We start from the raw sequence: 22,682 nt of genomic DNA, 5'->3' as shown, positions 1-22,682 counted from the left end.
TAGGCCCGGCTGTTGGAAGCGCGCAGTTCATAAAGTGCAAGCATTGTTGAAATGCTCTAATGCCTTCTTAAAATATTTATTCCTTGCTACAAGCCATTTGAATACCAAGCAGTGGGAGAACTTATCTTTATTGAAATTTCAGCGCAGCTTTATTATTTGACACATAGGGTTGGCACCGTTATTACCAGCGGTAGCACAGACTTAGTAAAAAATTCTAGTTTCGCTTGCACGGAGAAGCATCGGCAATACTAGCAAGGTTTAGCGCTGTGCTTGATCTCATTGGACGGCGCTGTAACTATACGCGGGTGTCACGTGCTGGCGAGACACAGCAAGCAATAAAACTCCAGCTGGGTAGAAGAAACAGGGCCCTGGTAGCCACCGGTCCTCTCCAAACGCTTCCTTGATGAGCACCCCCAGTGGAACTGCATGCTTTGCACCTCAGTGCTGCAGGAGGTGTGTCCAAGAGAAAGCGGCCTGAATTAGGCAGCACGCAGTGAAATTTCATGTAACCTACGCTAGACGTTTACTGTTCAGGCAATCATACAGTCACCAGTGCAGCAGGAAACCTACAAGGGTAACCGTACACACTACAGAACACTCATGCAAGCAGCGCAAGGCAGAATGCTTCCCTCGCCCCGCCACTGAGTCGAGTGGGCGGAGTGGTCGTGGTACGTGCGCTCTACCTCGTCACTTTTGTCAGCCAAGTGAACTCCATGTCTTCGTACACTCTCTAACTATACACCAGAACACCGTGAATTCAAAGGGCGCCGCCATAATGATGAGCGCCGGTCGCGCCATCTATCCCAAACGCCGCGAAGTAGCAGGCCTGGGCTGCCACGCCGGGAGATGCGACCCGGCGCGAAAGCGAAACTTGGGCTTTTTAGCTGGGCGGAAGGCGTGTTTCGCGTTTTTTCTAACCTGTCATTTTCGCTGTCTGGATTCAATCAAACTTCAAGACCTCATGCAAGTCCGCAATGGCCACACTGAGTGCTGTGCAGACTGCAGAAGCGAATACATCGGGTAGGTACGCTATTACGTTTGTACAAACCGCGCGCTATATGCTAGAACACGTGTGAGCTTTTTGGCACGTAACCTGTGAAGGAATTTACAGCATTGTGTTGGTGCCATATATCATTAAAGCACGCAGAACACTGTCATCTGCACTTTCAGTTTGGTCTTGTTTGTCATGGTCTCTACTGGGTTGGCCGCGTTTGGCAACCAACTGGCGAGGTCGTTTGACTGCCTGGTTAGCAGACGCCTGCCCTTCACCACCTGCACATTGAAAACAAAATAGATGTTATAGTAAGAAGGGCTGTGGTTCTTTCCCATGCCATCACTGTTGCGAAGATATAAAGTCCTCTCAAAGTGAAATAGAAAATACACCAGGCCAATTGTATCGTGCAACCACTTAAGAGTACAACATTCAGAACAAAAGCCTACAGCACTCGAACAAGCAGCATATGATGCTAAACCTGCACTCATTGGAAAATGAGGTACTACAGTAGTTATAATGTTCAACTACATGTGCAGTCAAAGCCCGTATAACAGGGCGAGCATGACAGATGCAGGTGTTGTGCAGTTGCACAAATTATGACAGGGCACGTAAAATTACCATCCCTACTTAAAGCTGCATCATCAGGACCCCTTGGGTACAAGACAACAACCGCACCTGCGTTCCAAGAAATTAGCCCCACCAACTGCAGCTACCTGGTATCAGACCTGTTTCGCTTGTGCGAGGCCATCGGATTGTTGGCGCTCCCTTGGAAAAGAAAACAGTAAAAAAAAAACTAGTGAGAACGATCAAAATTTTGTTACAAAATACAAGAATCATTAAGCACCTTATTTTCCTCGCCATATGAACGGAAATATTTTGCGCTTTGCCCCGCATAACAGCCCGCACGCAGTTTAGGGCTCAGGAGGCTCAAATGAATTCGTTACGAATGACACCTGCAACACCAGCTCGTAAAGGTAGGTGCGCTGCAAGAACACCTTCGGCGACGAGTAGTCGTCGTTTACGTTTTTGTGGACGCATGCTACGTGACGAGCAGACTTCGGTTTACTTTCATTAGCAATAACGCTCACCAGCAAGGCCTACAACTTGTCGTTCACGCTTAATGGTAATTCCGTGCACCAGCTGCAAGTATCGCTAACCGCAAACTCAACTGTTCCGCTTAACCGTCGGGAGCTCTGCCTGAATGAAAACACGAAAAGGCTTGCCTTTTTGTTATAGCCAAGGCGAAGCACCGGCGCGGGATTCTGCTCTGTAGGCTTGTTTCCCAGAAAGTGCTCGGAGCAAACCTGCGTGTTACACGTATTACGTTTGTAGGGCGCAAAGTTGAACGTGGCACCAAAACATACACAGATCGAATACGCACTTGTGCATTTTCACTGGGTTGGTAGTTCTTCCTATTCACTGCAGCTATCCACCGGTGGCGCAGCTTGGCATTCTTCGTTGCGGATGGAAGTCGGCGCAGGATGAAAACACCGCACCGGCACGATTCCCTACGTGTGTATTGTGCTCTTCGCAAACAGCGCTAAGCAACCTGCTCCTTTTCCGCTGGTTGTTTTGGCATCCAAACACGACGCAATGATGCCCAGATGACTTCTTCTACTTTGGATCCCTGTGAACGGGCACATTTCCGCACTTTGGAGCCCTAGAGCTGGTGCTTGCCATGTCTACTGGTCGCCGGCGAACACACTTTGGCAGCCCAGTACAAAACGGCGCCGGTCGACCGGGCAACCCGGGTGCGAGAGTATGCGTTCGGTTAGTCTGGGTGCGAGACTAGCGTGTTCTGGTCTATAGGCGTCGGGATCTCCATTCCCCGTTAGTGTGAGACCACTACAACAGCGATGGCAGCGTGATTGCTGTATCAATAAACGGAAGGGGGGGGGGGGGGGCGGTCGGTGAAGTAAATGTCGTTGCCTTTGTAACTCACATCATTTAGATGCCATGTGGTTGAAAAAAAAACCGTATTCACCAAAATTTTGGAACTGTTCTCTTTGAACTAATGTTCCGTTGAAAAAGCGCTTACGCGTCGACAAGCAGGAGCTCTGTAAGAATCGCATGTTCGCCATCGGCCTTGAAGCCTTATCTGGAAAAAAAATAAAATAAATATCTGCGGTCTAAAAGTGCAATCTGTTCTGTAGTATCCATATATAGAGCTTAATGCCCCGAAACTGCACTACATTCTATAAGGGAAGCCGTAGTGAATGACTCTGTGACAATTTTGGCCAGGTATAGTTCTTTAGCGAGCACCGAAATCACAATGAATTAGAATTTCCGAATTATTATTCTTTCAGAATGCAGCAGCCATGGCCTGCATCGAAACCGGCTCTTCGTGTTCAGCCGCACAAAACCATAAATATTGAACCGGTGCTAAGAATCCTTTGCTCTTAAGCTTTCGGACTAGGTCTTTATTTTGTATCGTTACATATATAGTTGCCACTACGGCGTTCCCACCTACTGTCTGTTTTACTGCGACAACAATACTATGAAGCTTCCAGGTGCATGTTTGCCGTCGTCGTCAACGTGATGTTATATATAAAGCCGAAGGGCGATAACACCGTCTCAGCACGCCGTATGGTGTATAATTCGAGGCAAAGCCTGCGGGGGTTAGCCGACGATAGGGGCTCAGGCCCAAACAATGAAACGTTCCTTTCCTTCGAGCGCTTCCTAACCTTACGTGAGGCCTCCTTACAGCGAAGAACCGATGGAGGAAGCAAGCATACTCTGAGGGCCGGATTCTGAAATCCTCCTAACCTTAGACCGTTTCCTTACCTTCCGCAAGGAGCCCTCCATGCTAACTAAACGTTAGGCGCCCTCGGAAGGCCACCGCGAATTCTAAGAGCTTCCTTTCGCCTTCCCTGCGGAAGGAGCGCCTCGCCAAAGGAAGTATAACGTTAGAGGCTTCTGGTTTCGAGATTACCCACAAAAAATGCGAAATATTTGTAATGAGTTGCCGAGACAAAGTGCCGGGACTGTTGAAATTGCATTTCTACTTTTATACTGGGGCATAAATTACATTTCTTTGGTTAATAACGTAAAAATTGTCCGAAAATGATGCGCGTGGCAAGAAAGCAATCTCAGTCTAGCAACTATGGCAGCATCTGAGTTCGTTTGGTCAGGCGTCGCTTTTTTTTCTTTCTTTGCGTGCGTTTTCTTTCGTGTGTGTGTGTATGTGTATTTGCCATGCCGGGCAAAGCATATTTTACGGAGGAAGAAAAAGACTTGGAGAAAAAGACTTGGTTCACGGAACTTCTACAAAGGTACAGCAGTGTGATTGAAAGCAAGAAAACTTCGTCGTAGTATTCCAGTGGATTCTGCCTGTCAGTCAGGCGCCGGGCTGGAGTCAAAGGTGGAGGCTTGTACACAGTCCCGTAAAGAAGTTCATTTGCTCGTCGAAGAAACCGTGCATAGCTTTCGAAGCTATCGTCTTCGGATAAACATTGCAAGGCCGTCATTCTCGCCGCTCGCTTTCCACAAGATCACAGTGAAAAAAAGATATGGCACAAAACGCGGTCCGCGTATCCCAACTGGGCGTCAGTACACGGCGGCTGGCTACCGCGGCCTTGGCTGCGCACGGCACCTACCCTAGCCGAGCGTACCGCGTGCAAAGTCATGCGGAGAAGCATACGTTCAGGTAGAGGAGCACGGTTAGGACGCATGAAGGTAGCATGCCGGCTCCCTAAGCGCGGGGAAGCACCAAGGAGGCCCTAACTTAGTGCCCCTTAGTAAGGTACGTTCCAGAATTGACGCCAGGTCGCCTCACAGCGTGTGAGGCATCCTTAGTTAGGAAAGGAGCGTTTCAGAATCCGGGCCTGAAAGCTCCCTTCACCCGTCCTCAAGTAAGGAGTGGTTGCCGCCACGCCTGGGTTCAAGATTATCTCTTAAAAGCTTTAGGCGAACACCCGAACACCACTATTCAATAAAAAAGGTTGTATCCTCGCACAATCTTTAAGTTGATGAGCTAATATAGAGAAGCGTGGACGCTTTTTTCTAATTTTGTTTACTAAACCTAAAGAAGTAGCGCACTACAGTGCAAAACTTGATGTGCTCCAGCAACGCCGGCACGCCGGCGTCGTGCAACGCCTAGCAACGCCTAGCAACGCTTCCATGCCGCACGCGTGACTGAAACGAACGTGCCTGGCGAAACGTACCGTGCTCGCACTTCTCCGAAGGTGGGCGACAGCGCGCATGCGCAAGCAAATGTCACGTGGTCAAGCAGTGAGGCGAAGCGCTCGTTCAGGGCCAGGAGCGGCGTAAGGACCCATGAAGGTAGCTTGGCCCAAACAATAAAACGCTCCTTTCCTTCGAGCGCTTCCTAAACTTACGTGAGGCCTCCTTACAGCGAAGGACCGATGGAGGAAGCAAGCGTACACTGAACGCTCCCTTCACCCGTCCTCACCTAAGGAGCGGTTGCCGCGTGCCTGGGTTCGAGATTATTTCTTCAAATCTTTCCGCGAACACCATTATTCTATTAAAAATGTTGTATCTTCGCACAATCTTTAAACTGAATAGCTAATATAGAGAAACGTGGACGCTTTCTTCTAGTTTTGTTTACTAAAGTTAAAAAAAAGTTGAGCATTACAGTGCAAAACTTGATGTGCTCCAGCAACGCTGGCACGCCGGCGTCGTGCAACGCCTAGCAACGCCTAGCAACGCTTCCATGCCGCACGCGTGACTGAAACGAATGTGCCTGGCGAAACGTACCATGCTCGCACTTTCCGCAGGTGGGCGACAGTGCGCATGCGCAAGGGAATGCCACGTGGTTAAGCAGTGAGGTGAAGCGCTCGTTCAAGGCCAGGAGCGGCGTAAGGACGCATGAAGGTAGCTTTGGAGCTACCTTACGCTGAGGAAGCACCAAGGAAGCCTTCACCGAGGGCCCCTCAGTAAGGAAGCTTTCAGAGTGACATAAGGTAGCCTCACCGCAATGAAGGCTTCCTTAGTGAGGTAAAGGAAGATTTCATTGTTTGGCTGCTTATGCTGAGGAAGTACCAAGGAAGCCTTCACCGAGGGCGCCTCAGTTAGGAAGCTTTCAAAGTGACATAAGGTGGCCTCAGCGCAATGAAGGCTTCCTTACTGAGGAAAGGAGGGTTTCATTGTTTGGCCCTCAATCTCGCGCACTGAAGGTAGGAAAGCGAGGAGGAAGCGCTCCGTCTTCCGTCGCGCGCATGAAACCGGGGGTAGGGGAGGTAGAGTGGTGGGCGTTGTAGTTCGGCAGCAACTGCGTAATGCGCGACCGCGAGTGGTCGCGTCGGCTTTACCTTGAAAACGAACTGCTTTGTGGGCACACTCTAAGCTGGCCGATGGCTTGTAGCTTAGTGTGAAGTGTGTTCAGCGGCTGAGTTTGCATTGAAGTGATAGACAGCATTATTGAACGAAGGTCCCTTCGCTGGTTGCTGCTGCCGCGCTTCCTCACGCCAACGTTTTGACAGCGAGTGTCCGGCGCATAGAGTGTGATGTGTGCATGTTTGCCTGTGCGCGCTGACACCAAGCTTGTTATTTAGTGAGTGAGCGTGTGTTTACAAGTTTACAACGTCGATAAAACTAATAAACGTACTTATTATTTCAGTGCACAAATTTTATATTGCAATAGATGGTTCGCCTTTCAAGCGAAAATGCTACTTTTTCTTCCATCGATCGGCTAACACTTGAACCACAGTTCTAGGAGGTGGACATTCAGTTCAATAATGTCCCGCATGGATAACCTTGCTTTTCATTAGATCACGGTGGTTCAACTCAAAATCAGCCACAAAGCAGACTTGGCTGCGAGCCTCATGGGCCTTAACTTAGGTGAAAACGTTGGCCACTTCGCGTGCACAAAGGTTCTTTGTCTAGTGTCATTCAGTGCCTCCAGCGAAACTTCCTCTAATGTAAAATAGGTACTTAAAGACAGAAGGCGGTGCATTAACAGAGTCCTCAAACATCTGCTCACATACTCCAGAGAGGGGCGCAAATAATATGGCTTAATTAGTAATTGGCTTACACATTCCTTTTTTGCGCAAGCCTGCAGCACGTTCTGAGAAATCGGCGAGACTAAGTCGGAGGCTACCGCTCCGGGCGGTGGAAGTGAAGGCTGGAGGAGCAGGGAACCTAGAGGCGGAGATGAGCGTGCGCCCGGAAAGGCAGAGAGGAGCATGTAAAGGAACGAAGGAAGAGGCGGAGCAGCGCTGAGGAGGTACTTAGGCGGAGAAGCGTTGGCTTCCACTCCTCTGGCAGTTGCTACGGGCTCTGTGTGGGTTCGTCTGGCGACCGAGAGGCAGAGCGCCGAGCAAGAAGGAGCTAGCCGCCGCGCCAGCCACAGCACGCCGAGCTCACGGAATCCGAAGACGTCAGGAAGCGCCGAGCTCTAGCTGAGCAAGAGAGGTGATAGGCCCAGGCTATAGGCATGTCCATGCAGGGGACTTTCGATGAACGTGCTAGGCAGCTTTCGACTATGCGGGTTTGTCAGAAAAACAGAATAGATAAGGAAATCTGGAGCAGCACCGATATGCTTGCGCGCAGCCTGCGTTCGCGCAATGATACTTCAGTATGATTTTTACGCGCAAGCGTAACTTTCGCACTCGTAAAATCGGAGATGTTTTGTCTGAAGCAACGACGCAAGCGAACAAGGAGGGCGTCTTGGCCTCTGTGCTGGCCCCGGTTTGTCTGAAAATTTTGTCTGCACATTTATTTTGCGCTGTAGACAACAACAGCGCAGAAATCTAGGATGAAAATAGCTAAGCGTATTTCATATGCTTTAACACTGTGAACCCAAAGTCTGACACGCACATGCCTGAAACTGCGCTGTTGAATTGTTTGCTATTAATGGGTAGCCAAAAAATTTATGAAGGACCAACCCAACATACTCCTCAAAAATATGCTGCGCATGCATTGGAAGCTGGTTATTTGCGGCAATGTATTGCACTTTGTTATGGAGGTGCTCTTCCTTACCTCCGGGCCGTATGCGGAAGCCAACCAATACTACGAGCGCCACTTCCATAAGCAACGCATTCGCAACCCCGTGCAGTGCCAGCCACCGCATCTGACTGTAGATGCTGCGACCACAGGCGAAACGTCTCAACGACAGCTTCTCAAAGCGCTAGTTGTCGCGAGGGATGAATGCGAGAACTCTATCCTTACCGTTGTGCCAGCACGCGGCACTGAACGATACTATCCAGCCAGCGGTGCCACCATACTGTCTCGCAGCTCTGCAAAGTGATCTGCATTTATCTGGAATGTAATCAGCTTACGTGGCACAACTTAGGTGGGCCGATGGCTCACATCTTTGCGTCCGCATTGTTCTTACTGTTCAGTTCGCGTTCATGCGACAGACCGGACGAAGGTCACTTTGCTCGCTGTTGCGGGCGCGATTCCCCACGCCGGCGTCTTGACAGCGAGTGTCCGCGGTCATCGAGTACGAACCGTTCATGCTTGCCTGAGCGCGCTGACACTATGCTAGGCAATTTAGGTAGTAAGCGAATGCTCACAACGGGGCCTCCTACTCCGGCAGCTGCTGCGCATGGTGCGGTGGTGCGAGCGCTGTCGTGAACGCGATCGGCGATGCGGAGAGTGTAGGCGTATGAGCTCACCGAGGGCCGATGGCGTCTTGCGCGCTACAGCACCTACACGCGTGCACGTCACCCGCGTTCACAAAGTGAAACGTCACTGCACTTTTTTATCACGGTTCCTCTAAAACCACTGAAGCGCTTCTTCTTCCTTGCGACTTGTGTACATTGAAAACTGCTGGTTGATGTAGCTCTCGCCGTACTGTATAATTGCAGTTTTTTGTCGTCGCCCAGAAAAGGTCACGGAAAGCCTGGTAGCTCTGACTCTCGCCTTTCAATAATATGGAGCACTGATGAATTTTTACGAAATAGCATATCGACGTGTTCTGAGATATTTACGAACATGAATGTTTATTATGAAATAAAAAAAACATGTTATGCTAGAAATTATTCAAGAAGAAAAATGCCATATCATTTTTAATTATGATACCCACAGAAAACGTTACAATGTTCACTTTTCGAATGGAGAAGAGGGTACTGTGTCTGCGTCGTAACTTCATTATGAGTCGGTTTCAGAGCAGGTAGTTAAAATGACAGGTCAACCTTTTGCCTTATTTGAGCTCCTAAATATGTGTCAGTGAAGATAATCATGTCATTAGTATCTGCCTGTAGCACAAAGCCTCAGAGGCACGTCATTAACATGAATGCTAAACATTCGAAAAACACGGTCTGCCGCTCATTTCCTCTGGACGGCAATGTGCGCAAATATTTCTCAAGGTTTGATATTATCCTGAACTCATCCAACAAAAACACATCGGCTAGCAGTAGCCTGTACAGCCCACGATCATTCGTGCTTTTGGCACGTTAAATCACATATTTGGGTTTTTTTTTTTTTACCACTGTCTTTCAACTGAAACACTTCAGAAATCGTGTTGGGTTCGATTATGCATGCCACACCAATAATTCGGTCCCGGCGTTCGTAGCTTGATGTATGCTCGGGGACCGTGTGGTTTATATGCTTCCTATGAAAAAATATTTGGCCTAAACAGCGTTCTTGTTTCAATGTGAATGACTCAGGCAGCTGTTTGTTAAGAGTAAATTATGTGGTTTTATGCGCCAACACCACTATCTGATTAAAGGGCAAGTTATTGGGGGGGACTCCGAATTAAATTGGACCACCTGGCGTTCTCTAACGCGCACATAAACCTAAGTACACGGGTGTTCTTGCATTTCGCCCTCTCGAAACGCGGCTCCCATGGCCGGGATTTGAACCCACGACATCGTGCTTAGGCGCAACACTAAAGCCACCAAGCAACCACGGCGGGTAGCAGTTCATATTTTGCATTGATTTGGTCCCAAACGCCGTTGTTCACAACACTAGGTCTTCTCTGCTGAATTCATACTGGTTATTCGTAAATGTTATCTGGCCGTGTACGTAATCTTTTAACAAAAGTGGCAAACTCGTAACGTTAGAATGTCTTAGCAAGTCACAGAATGGTGCGAAAATGTAGATCTGAACAACACAAGCAGAGAAAATGAGTCGCATAGTACCTAGAAATTAATATTGTGGGTGGATGCAGTGCCAATGTGGTAAGCAAAATTAACCACACTGCACTACAGGCAGCACAGTCTTTTGGGTGCCCAGAAAATAAAAGTCGCAGTTTCGCCCAAAATGTGAGCCATCGATTGCGATAGCAGATTAGTGGACAGCCACACGAAGTAAGGATGGTAGTTTTATCAGCCATGTAGACTTGTAAACCTTATCATACCATTTAAGTTGCCCCGCGAATTTCACTGGACCACCAGGTGACGCGTTTAAGCTAGTTTCTTGAGCCGTTCCTTTATGCACTCCACAGCACTTGTAAAAAACAGCGTAATAAGCACATGGTAGAAACAATGCAAGAAATGTTCTTATGGGCCTACATATATGAGTGGACGAGGCATTACACATGCCTGTGGAGCGGCATTCAGAAGACGTTGATTGCTGTCATTTCCAGTTACCAGATCGAACGGCTGAATATATTTTAGCCGCATCAGAGGCACTACCGAAAAACAGGAAGAGAAGGTACAAAAGAACCAGCCTAGGAAAAACAACTACGCTTATGAATTCGACCCTGAACTGCATCGTGATAGGCAGAAACGTTACCACAAAGGCGCCGGTATACCTTCAACTTTTTTTCTTCTTCTAACTGTAATATCAGCTATTGCTTTAAAACTGATAGGGGCTATTCCACGGCATGTTTGTTGATTCAGGCTTTGCGAAAACTGATTCCAGTGCGCTTAATCTGCCTTCTGCATTCTACTCTAGCCTATAGCACTGTAAGTTATTTAAAGGCTAGAGCCACTTCTAAATGCCTGTTTCGTTAGGACAGCAAGCCCTCCGACATGCTACCGCCGATTGCCGTTGAAATGCGCTACGGCATGTACTCCTCCCTCTTCTTTGTGCAGGATTCTTGCTCGTACATGTGATCACGGGAATGTGCGCGTGTATGATAAGCAGCTCTGTACGTATTTTACCCACTGTACGCTGAAGGTAGCACGAAACATCGCGTAACGCGCCTGCAGAAGAGCATTCTCTTATTGGATCCACCATGCCGCTTGTCCTTACACTCTTAGTCAAGGCCTGCACACTGTCCTTCGTATAAGCGTTATGCTCTCGGTTCAGCACACACCACCGCATATGAGTGTTCTGTCAAGCAAGTTCATGCATGACAAGACGCTGATGACCCGCTCCTCACGGCTGTATGCGGCCAATAAGCAAACGCAACGTTTATATGCAACCTTGCAAATTTCACGCCCAAACAGCACGCCGACAACTTAAGAGAGTGCTACGAAGCAAATCTGAAGGAATGGTCAGAGAGATGCTGGGAAGGAGAAAGAAAGGCAAATGGAGAGAACGAAGAGATTGATAAAGAATTTGTGGCCTCTGTGCGTTGCTTTGATGGCGGGTGATGAGGTAAGACTACGGCTGTCGGGAAGGAGCAAAAACATTGCGTGACGCCGCGGAAGAGGCGATTGTTGTCGGCGGCAATTATCGTCATATCTTTGTACCGGCGATGTTATACGACGGTGTTCGTGTTGTGAAGTCATCTGCCCGCGTCGACGAATGCTCTCGGCGATGTCAGTGATGTTCAGTACTACCGATGTAACCCTAAATTGCAAGAAACCAGTGCAACTTCTACAACTCGTGGCAGTGCCACGGCTGTGGTGGATCGACGGCCATGTGCGCTGGATCATCGGGCCGCAGGAGTAGGTGTTGTACAGCTGCAAACCAGTGTTTATTCGGTAGGATGATTTTTGCTTTCCATACTGTCAAATCCCTAATTTCGGACACTGCGTTACTCTGAGCCAGCAGATAACGAGTCGGTGATTTAAACACCTGTACGTGTAGTACTAATGCGGACACGCGCATTGAAGTTTTGGTGTGTGAACTAGCTGTAGCAGCAGGCATAGTTCCGTTACACTTTCCTCAAATTGCACTGTTGCCGGCGATATTTTTCCTTGCGTGTCTTTGCGTTCATAAGGGTTTGCGCTTTATCGCGGCGCTTGTAATCGCGTGTAGCATTCTAAACATAAATGCGCCGTTTAATTATCCCCTTCGCGGACTTCGCCAAGTTAGTTAATTTCATTGGGTAGTATAAGTTGGTCAAATGATCATTTTCTTCTGAACAGTTTTGTTGTGTGTTACGCACTTTCCTCTGTTTAATGCGTATAATTCTGTGGGTTTCTAGCTATCTTTATCAATTCGTCGAGTTCATTGGATTTCAAAGCCCAATTTTGCTCGAAACTTGCTTGACGCGAAAATAACCATTTAACTCCGACGTCGCAGCAGCACCAATTGTCGGTTATGCTAGAAGCAGAATTTGCCACGATACCTGAGGAGTAGTAGTGCGCTGGTTACGTGTAGAAGAGGCGAAGTTCTGTGCTACTGGCAAAATTTCAACGGAGCGATATCACGGGGAGCTAGCACCTTCTAGTTTTATGGCAGCCACAAAAATCTGTGCATTTCTGTACTTTCGTCCTTTAATAATGTCACTAAGCAGCGCTACATTGCTAAATGACTGTGAAACAACCAAAAAATCTCCACAAGTTGGACATTTTGCTCTTGTGTAGTGATTGTTATGTAGAGTTCATTTTCGCCTATGAGGTACCCACTAGCCCCAGATTAGGCCCTAGTAAGACCTTCTTTAATGATAGGCGTTTGTTTCTCAAGTTATCAAATATCTGCAATTTCTTTTTGTTCTCACCTGACTGATTTTCTTTTCAATACAGGATCAAAGTGGTAGTGGTCGACACTTATAAGAACGCCGCTAGAGAGAGCAGAATCCCCTGCACTCCAGTGCAACTATACAGTGGACCACAGCACTTGAAAGCGAAAATTGGGTCCAGAATGGCTGTTCATTGCAGTGCGCAAAGATCGTGTTCTTGGGATGAAGCACACGAAGAAAAACTTGATATTTTGCCAGCATCAAAGTGGGATGGCGCTCCGAAAGAGACAAGTGTTTACAGTATTGCTCGCATGCGGAAGTCATTCAAGCACCCGTACGCTCTGTACTATGGCTACAAGTAGACAGATATTCGAGCTCCCTCTAACTCATTTCTGCTTATTTCACAAGAGTGGGAAGCCACTGAGTTAGTTTACGAAAGCGTAAATGAACGCAAGTGAAGCTGAATGCCAGTAAGTGTAAAACACATAAATGAGTACCCCTGAGTGCCAGCCGTCAATGTTGGCCAATTAGTTATCACCTGCGAGTGTGAAAAAATATGACTGCGAAATAAAGCATACGCCCAAGCACATTGAGTTTATTTCGAAGCGGACGAGTATACGTGAAATATGCTTGTGGAGAACGTGGAGAACGCAATTCAGCTTATTTTACTCGCTTTAATTGCTTGTTCAAAGCGTGGCATGAATACTTTTGTTTAAACTACGTACGCGCTCACTGTATTCAGGTTAAGTAGGGATTGATTTGGTGCTAATAATGCGAGTGAGATTTCAATTACAGTGCTGTAACTTGAACGGCTGGACGCATTCGCATGTCGTTCACAAACTCTTATGAGCTATGCACATGTGAAGTGTGATATAGAATACGCTGCTTTTTGTAGGAAATCACCGACACCTAGTTTTGTAATGTTATAATGCAAAACTGGGCGCGTTAGTTGAGCATAATCTGATGTAAAAGGCGCAAAGACGATTACGGAAAAAGCGAGAAATACACACACACACAGGATGCCTTTTGTTCAAAGTACAACAATGTTTAATCAACAATAAAGGCCAACCTTTCATACAAGGAGCGCTTTCACTGATCATCTCTGCACATTCGCATTCAGGTAATGCAGTTCTTTTTGTGATAATGAGGTTGATGCAGCACTCACGAATATATCCCCTGCCTAAATTATTCTTTTCTTCTCGATTACTAATCTAGCCCATTTGTCACGGCTTCTGGACACCACAGTGCAGGCGTGAAAATTAGGCTTACATATGCAATGTCTACAAATTATTGGCAGGTGGCCGCATTTCTCATTTCTAGCATTGGTTTGGTGTAGCCTCGGCCTATCATTCATTCCTCACTTTGGCTCGCATACTTAATACCGCACTACAAACGAATTGCATAAACGACTCCAGCCTTAAAGTCGACGTATATATGTTGGTGATTTGTGACAGAGGCCGGCGCCTTGAGAAAAACCAATTGGTCATTCTGGTGAGCCTTGAAAGTTTGCAAGAGACCGAAAACACCACCTTTACATTAGATCGCTTGGCAATCTTCAAGTTATGCGGTGTATGTAAGGCACGACGGGTACCTTTTCTTTTTCGGGAGGTGGTTCCAGTGCTAGTTGGCGGGTTCGCGAATTCAGGAGTTTTTCTGCTGCAGAATCTACCACAAGTTCTCGATAGCCTGCCTCTTCTAGTCGTTATATCTGCTTAAGAAAACCCTTCGCAGTTTAATACGAAGAGGACTTCTTGAAGACGTTCAGCAGCACCTTCATTCTTTCTGTTCTCATACTCGTCATGGAAAGCTATCCTTTCATTAGTTGCGAGCACTTCGCTGCCTAACTTTCTCATTAGACAACTTGTCTATGAAAACAGTTACCTTGCAGTAAGTTTTGAACGGGTGTAGGTTCTTTTCCTGATATTTTACTTATCTGCTAGTGTACATAATTTTGGTTACAAACATAACTTTTGAATGAACGAGAAAGCGACGAACTGAGAGGCCCAACATTTGTTGGACACAACCTCATAAATTTATGGTAGTTCATCGTTACGTTTGTATCACATTTTAGAGGCTCTAGGCACGAACACTGCCAGTTTTATTTTGCATTTTTCCTTGTAGTTTGTGTTTTACAACTTATCTGCATAGCTTGGTTTATAAGTCCTCATTTTGTGTAAAGAACCTACAGTGAAACTATGTTGCGCTTTTTGTTGTATTTTAAATAAATAATTTTTCTTTGACAAATATGATCTTGTCTAAGTCTGCATGAACATGTCTGCATGAGTGTACAGCATGCTTTCAGATTGCGTACACAGCTGAAGTGGACATTCCGCTAAAGCATACTTCATGTGGTAAGAAAAAGAAAACTGGTGCTTTTAATAACTGTATATATAGAGCACGGTTGATATAACGAAGGCAAAGACCCTCAAGTAATGTGCTCAATACCTAAATTAGGATTCATTCTCTTCTTCGAGATAATTACGTATGGAAGCATGCAGGCCATCTCACCTGCTTACAACAATTTTCTGGTACGCCTTGTTTTACCTGACAGTCGGCGGAATAACATCGTGCTCACTTAATTAATTTGTCCATAAATACGGTTCGTCTTCCGCATGGAGTATTGCTTCCACTCCAGATTGTAGAAAGTGCTAATTGTGGTAATGCTGCTCATACAAATGTAGCACAAGACAAAATGGGCAAATCGTGGTGATGCGAGGTTCATTTTGCGTCGGAGCCATAAACTTGCAATGCTAGGAATGGAGCCATTGACAGCTTCGATACGCCCGCAAGATCGCGCCTGTTTATAACTTTTCAAACAACTGAATCGTTCTTTTGACGACGGTCCCCGCGGTAACTATGTGGCTCTAGCGTTTCCAGCCCGGCTGTCGCATTCCGACGGAAATGCTAAAATGCTTCCACCATCTTATGTGTGCGCGTTGAACAACCCTTGGTGGTAAGAAATAATTGGAAGCTCTCCATTACTACCTACCTCGTAATCCACAGCAGTCTTGGTATGCATTGCTAAGTCCTACAAAGAAATTCTTGAACCACATCTCGGTTTATTTCCTTCCTTCATTCTTTTAACCTCGATGGCACAGCAGGTATGGCCACGGTAGCAAGTCGCAACGTCAGATGCGCCCGGCAGATAAATAGGTGAAAGCAAGCTAGCGTGCGCAAACGAGCGAAGCTTCCGCTATTTGCAAGAGTTACGGTAGGCTCATGAGCAGCGATAACGGTGTGCCTTGCTGCTTCAAGATGAACACTGAACCAATAACTACAACGGAGGGTACGGTTAAACGGTTAAAAGGTATGGTTCGAGAGCATTTATTTTTCTTGTACTCACAAGCGCTATATCTGTCATACTTACGGACGGGGCGTCCCTGTTGCGGCCAGCTGAAGGGAATGGAAATATTTGTCGGTTCATCAAGCTTCGACGTGCCGGGAAAATCCCGCCAGCTTTTTCGAAGTCTATGAAAAGCGAAGCCGTATAGCGAATTGCGGACCACATTTCACAAGTTAAAAAATGTTAGAGGATATCGCTCAGCGCAACACGCCTCTCTGCATCGGAAGTTATCGGTAGTTCCCTCTAATGCCTATGCTGTCGCTTACCCTTGCGCAATCAAATTCTCTGCGCGACGGCAGTACTGATCTATAGTCTACCGATTCTTTAACGGAACCGGGCGAGCGTCGACTGCACGGACAGTCAGCGCATCTTAACAGCGCGACGCGACGAAGTCAGCAAGAGAAGCGCATGCGCACCAAGTTCACTCGAAGCGCAAGTTTCGCCTCCTAGACCCTCTGCACAAGTACGACACAGCCCCGGGCACGATCAACTTGGTGCAGGCGTTATCTCCTTATCGGAGAAAACAGCATCCAGTGATCTTGTTGCGCTTGTGCTAATATTGCCAGTCTCGTCGGTTCGCGTGGTTAGAAGGCGCTGACCGGCCGGGCAGTCGCCGCTCGCACGGTACTGTTGAAATATAGGTAGACTGTACATTTGAGAACTTAAACGAGCTCCAGTGATTGCACTGGAAGGTTCATTGAGCCATGCATGAATACGCGACAACCTCTGATCCGCACGCAACATTTTCCATGATAGCCTACTGTAGTCGCTGTTATCGTTGTGCTTGACTGGTACTTGTTTTTCTGAGCAGATGTGCGCCCAATAAAGAGTTACTTTCGCAATACGGAGTTTTCGCCACCGTGCTCTTCACCTTCACTACAACAAGACATCTAGTGGAGGTGCTTCTGTGTTCATGTACCGTACGCAGCCGTCAAATTCATACCCCGAAGACAACACCAGCGTCACCCCTGACGATCGAAGAAGTCTCAGGCTACAAACCCTACCCCCGGAGCATGGACTTCTGTCGTAGGCAACCAGGAAAAGCGTAGAGAAGTCAAATACAACCATGGTGAACCGAGAATCGCTTGCAGCGCTTTGTCTTGCAAAAACCCAAGGAAGCACCTATTTCCTGCGGAGCTTCATCGGATGGTGTTGAAATTTGACTCAACATGGTTCGAGAACCGGGATTGCGTCCTTGAAACGTGGAACCGTTTTTGCAGCAGTTTTCTTAGGACCATCACGAATGTTGTCCGAAAAGAAAGTACCAAGTTCTACTGGCAGCCATAAGGGATCCAGTATCCGATCTGATAGTTGAGCGAGCTGGTAAGTTTTCATGGTGATAAAGCGGGCATACGAGCGTTTGTTCACAACTACTTGTGTTTTGAAATAATAAATAAATGGGTTCATAATGTAATTAGCAATAACAGATATATCAATTATGTGTTGACACTATCGCAAAGGCAAGAACTACATGTGTGAATGCAAACTGGTTCAACCTATGGGAAGGGAACTGATGGCGGCCCGCTACTCTGGAGCTATCCTTTAGCGGTCGTCCGCAAAGCCCATCCTAAGTGGCCCTACGCTTTTGTTGTCGTGTTTTCGCCATGCCCTCCTCCTTTACTTTCCTCTTATGGTTCCGCTCCACTCTTCTACTCCGCTTTCCTCCACACGCTCTCATCGCCATCGCCGTATTTCATCCCCCACTGCGCTGCGCGTTCGCTCTTTCATCCTTCACTGTGCTCGTTCGTTGGGTTACGTGGAGGGTTGCCGACGCAAAAACGGTGGAAGGAGCGCCTAAGAGCTGCGCTTTAAAAAGAGAACTGGTCAACATTTTTAGACATAAAGAGTAACACTTCTGGTTCCGACGAGATTTCCGACTTGTTTGCTTCAGACTTCGATTTTCCATAAGATTCTAGAGACACAAAACGTTGAAATCCTGTTTCACGTGCGAAAATTCAAACGAGCAATAGCGAATACGGAAAGAAGATTCTGTATTCTACTGCACCACGCACAAGTTCTGATAGCGTGTAAACAAACAGACATTTACAGCGACTATATAGCAATGGTAAACTCACCTGTGTGATTCCGCAAAGCGTTGCTTTCAATTGTGGATGTGTTACCTGCAAAAGATGGAGAGAAGGTGTCGTTAAAGTGTTCAAAGCATGTCAGTATAATGGTGACAAGATATATAAAAAACGTTTCGAGATGTATACGCATCCCTTGTTCATAATTAGAAACTGGCTACGCTGAAGGTCATTCAGTAGTCTGCAGCGCGCAACGCTGAGTTCCGACTTCCACGGGAGTGACGGTGGTGGAAAATCTTTTTAATTTATTACTTCTGATATGAGTGATCACGTCACTCGTTGCTTGAAAGTATACTGGCCGCTTGACCATCACGTAATTTTGATAACCACCAGCAGCTTTCGGAAATGTGCTTAAAAAGTGCAGGCGCACCGCGAAAGATTTCGAAATTCAAGTCGTCGTCCCTACACGCGAGTTGGAATTCGTTAAGCAGGACTTCACCCGCGAAATACGCGTACTTCTCGTCGTAAACAACAGGGTTTGGAGAAGAAAGTAAAAGTAGAAGGCATCACAAGAGCAAATGGCGACTCTCTTGATCGAGGAAAAATGTCTGAAACCCCACACCAGCGAACATCGAATTCAGGACTATGTCTTACTAGATGTCAATCACTCGCAAGTAAAAGATATAAATATGGATCTCCACTCGGATAAGGGTAGCGATCCAGAGACCCTTAATGTCGCATGCGCCGCCGAAGGTGAAAATCTGCTTGTTTAAAAAAGACGTTGAAATCAGTTTCTTTATGAGGACACAAGGAGTACAGATGCGAACTAGGAAGTCTAGCTTTCAGAAAATGCTAGCGGTTGGCAGACAAAAAGCGGTCCATTCCTTACGCGAGAAAAAATAAGACAACCGATCCTAATTTCACAGGGATCGTCATAGTTCTCCTTAACCATCCTACACAGCAGCCCAGATTTTGAATAAGAGTTAGGGAGAAACATGAAGTATTTCAGTATTGATAAGTACCAAAGCGAAACACTTAAACAGTCGTGCAACAGCGCCTAACACGTCCCTGGGACATCACGGTTTCCAAACAGAGCCGGTATTACCTATTCCCATCTACAAATGTTTCTGCTTCTTTCATCTATCGCTTGCCGAAAATCATCAAGAGAAAGGTGCCTCCAAATTTATTAGTCGACTTCAGTACGCCTACGCTGTTTCGCTTGGCAAGATACACTGTAAAAAAAATTTTACACCCTCTGGGGCTTATCTTATCCTCAAGAATAATCATCTGCCTTGCTTACATTTCCTCTCTCGAAAACTGGGCGCTCGCTGCTTTCCTGCCGAGAATGCAGTGTCAAGCTGATAACGCGCAAGCCATTCGTGACAAGGAAGTACCCGGCCCGCAGGGTTAAAGAAAGGAAATGCGGGCAGGACAGGTGACGATTATCGTTTGGGGCAAAATACAACCCGAAGAGTATAGACTATTTAAAGTGTATACTTTCTTGTTCTATTTGCTCGTTACACAGGCAAAACGAACACGCATCTGGAACTCAAGTTACGCCATAAACATGGTGAATCGCGCAACTATAGATGAACATGAATAATTCGTTTGCTTCGACGTATGCTCCCGTTTCACAGGGTTCTGATCGATCTTGCCTCTGAAATTTCCAGGCCCCTGCCTGAATCCTGCGGTCCTTAACTCTGCGAATTCTAACGCTTTTTCTGTCAGACGTTATCTACAGTGGGGTATTTTACAAGTTTTCTGTACCGCAGTTTAGGCATCAACTTCAGACACGGCTGTTGGCAGTAAAATTGGGTGCACTATATCAGGGAAGCAACAGCAGTGTAATGCGTGAAACGTTTTGTGCATGACCCAAAATGCACACATTGGACGTAACAAAGCGCACAAGGGACACTACTCAGGCAACAAAAAATTAAACACACTGAACGCACATGATCAAATCTACCGGAGGTGGAGTTTTATTAAAGCGTTAAACTGGATGATTTATGACTAGAGGCGATGTATACTATTTTGTATACCTTCATGTAGGCAACAAAGAATCAGGCACCACCCCTGCCCATTCACATATGCATGGCTAAATCAAAGAAAAGTATACGAAAGTATTGGTGAAACATATTTCCCATTGGCGACACACACCGGTTTGCCTCAAAATGTCCGTCAGGCGACATCAGACTTTCATGTTTTCTGGAGAAATGGTACCTAGTTGGGCAGATCGGTGTGCCAGGCAAATCACTGTGCTTTAGCGGTGCCAGTGAGTCGACATTATACGCTTAGGTATTAGGTACGAAATTATTTAGTATTTATTATAATAACCATCGGCGTACTTGGGGTAACATGTTAAGCTTGCACAAGCCATTTCGATAGTAGTTTCAGCCCATAATTGTAGGCGCAAATATATCCGTCGAGGTTGCGAGCGACTCGACTCGAAGCCTTAGATAAGGATACACGTGTTTACACCGCGGAATTCAAGCTTGAGTTTCGCAGTGGTATTCATGGTGTTGGGCTTCCACTATCATCACGGTATAAAAACACGCCGCGTGCGAGCTCTGAAGCGGCCAATGGTGTATGCGAATGAAAATATAGAGCAGTCAAGTCGAAATATTGTTACGGGAAGAAGCGCAGGTGTATTTAAGCTAGCTTTTAACAGCTCAGCAAGTGCGCTTCGAAAAGCGTTAGTTCCAAGTCTTCGTCTTTCAGACCACCATACTAGTTTTATTCCCGGATTACCGACTGTTAATTTATCTTGACGCTGTCACGTGCTTCGACGGCAATTTGGAACTGGTAGCCATAGTCGTTGTGCACTTGAGAGACAGAACGAAGCGCTCAAACTATCGTGTATGACCAAACCTGCTAATTTAATTTAGGTGCTCATAAGAAATATCTTCCAAATCTTATCAATCGTATTGCAACGGAAAGTGATGCATTAACTAAAGCTAAAAAGGAAGACAGCAATGTTTGCGCACTTTGAAGAAGCAGTACCTGGCATACACATGAGATACAATAAGCGCATCTTCTTTGCACCTGTGCACTCATGCAGCACTCTTCTTTTATTGCGATAGCAATTACATAGGCATTCTAGGCGCATTTTTGCCATCGCCGTAATCCGTGATGAACCGTATGAAGTCGAAGAGCGATAACGCCGTCACCGCACTGTATTGTCACGAGAGGAAAAGCCAGTCAGTCAGTTCTAAGCGAACGGCCGTTTACAGTTCGTTTTTGCAGCAGCTACCACGCACACTTCTTCTTTCTCGACAGCTAGCGTAACTAGCGCGTGCCATTACCCCTCCCTCCAAAAAAAAGAAAAAAAAACAAATAAATAAATAAATAAAGTTGGGGAGATGTTAAATGCCACAAGGAAAAAATAAAAGAAATGAGAAAGCGGACGAGACGACAGGGGCCGAATCACAAAGTTTGTGGATGAGAGTCAGCGCGAATGGTAGGGCTTCATCCTGGTAACGTGAACAATGTCAGAGGAACGTGGTCTACGGGAGTGGTGCGAACTGTCGGCTGGAATAACTTCGTAGTTGACAGGACTTAGACGACGCAAAACAATGTAGGGTCCAAAGTATCGGCGCAATAATTTTTGTGACCGGCCTCTTTGACGTATAGGGGTCCAAACCCATACAAGATCTCCCGGGTTGTAGGTGACGTCTCGATGACATATGTTGTATCGACGAGCATCTTGACGTTGTCGGGATAGAATTCGTTGCCGCGCAAGGTGCCGCGCTGCTTCGGCACGCTGAACAAAGGCGTCTGTATCTGGTGCGGTATGTTGCGACGAAGTTGGTAGGAGCATCACGTCGAGCATAGTGGTGACGTCGCGTCCGTAGACCAGACGAAAAGGAGGAAACGCGGTGGTTTCTTGTAGGGCAGTGTTGTACGCGAATGTCACATACGGGAGCAGTTCGTCCCAATTTTTATGGTCCATGGCAACATACATGGAAAGCATATCCGCAATCGTTTTGTTGAGACGCTCAGTTAAACCGTTAGTCTGCGTGTGATACGCAGTTGCCGTACGGTGCGTTGTCCCGCTCAGCTGCAGGATATTTCGGACCAACTGGGCAGTGAAGGCCGTACCACGGTCTGTGATGACGACAGCGGGAGCACCATGTCGAAGGACGATATTTTTGATGAAGAAGTTAGCAACATCTGAAGCAGTAGCTCGCTGAACGGCTTGTGTTTCGCAGTATCGAGTGAGGTAATCGGTGGCGACGACGATCCAGCGGTTATCAGCCGAAGACTTGGGAAATGGGCCGAGTAAATCCATCCCGACTTGTTCAAAAGGTGAGCAAGGAGGTCGGACAGGCTGAAGCAGACCGGCTGGTTTCAGAGGTGGAACTTTGCGACGCTGGCAATCTCGACAACTTCTGACGTACTCCTTCACGGTTTTTGTGAGCTTTTGCCAATAGTACTTCTGCTTGATCCTCGCGAGAGTACGCGTGAAACCAAGATGCCCAGACGTTGGTTCGTCGTGGCATGCACGCATAACGTCGTCGCGGAGAGTAGCGGGAACAACGAGCAGGAAAGCGGTTGCCGTAGGGTGAAAGTTCCGCTTGTATAGGATGTCGCCACGTAGGCAGAAAGATGACAAGTGACGCG

General features: G+C 46.9%; 1 protein-coding gene across 2 annotated transcripts in view; it reads right to left on the bottom strand.

Moving 5' to 3' along the window:
- The window catches only part of LOC135905268 (uncharacterized), an 86,007-nt gene that overhangs the window by 492 nt on the left and 62,833 nt on the right, over positions 1-22,682 (bottom strand). Inside the window, exons 8-9 of one of the 2 annotated variants that reach the window (XM_070522774.1) lie at positions 18,114-18,158; positions 849-1,272 (exon numbers count right to left, since the gene is read on the bottom strand). In XM_070522774.1, the coding sequence (XP_070378875.1) occupies positions 1,106-1,272; positions 18,114-18,158 (212 nt within the window). In that variant the 3' untranslated portion in view covers positions 849-1,105. Of the gene's footprint in view, positions 1-848; positions 1,273-18,113; positions 18,159-22,682 lie in introns of those variants that run through there. The other variant, XM_065436286.1, reaches the window with a different exon arrangement.

This window comes from Dermacentor albipictus, chromosome 8 (genome assembly GCF_038994185.2).
Source record: "Dermacentor albipictus isolate Rhodes 1998 colony chromosome 8, USDA_Dalb.pri_finalv2, whole genome shotgun sequence".
Lineage (NCBI taxonomy): Eukaryota > Metazoa > Arthropoda > Arachnida > Ixodida > Ixodidae > Dermacentor > Dermacentor albipictus.
The sequence above is the reverse complement of the archived record's forward strand: the minus strand, read 5'-3'. Positions and strand labels throughout refer to the sequence as shown.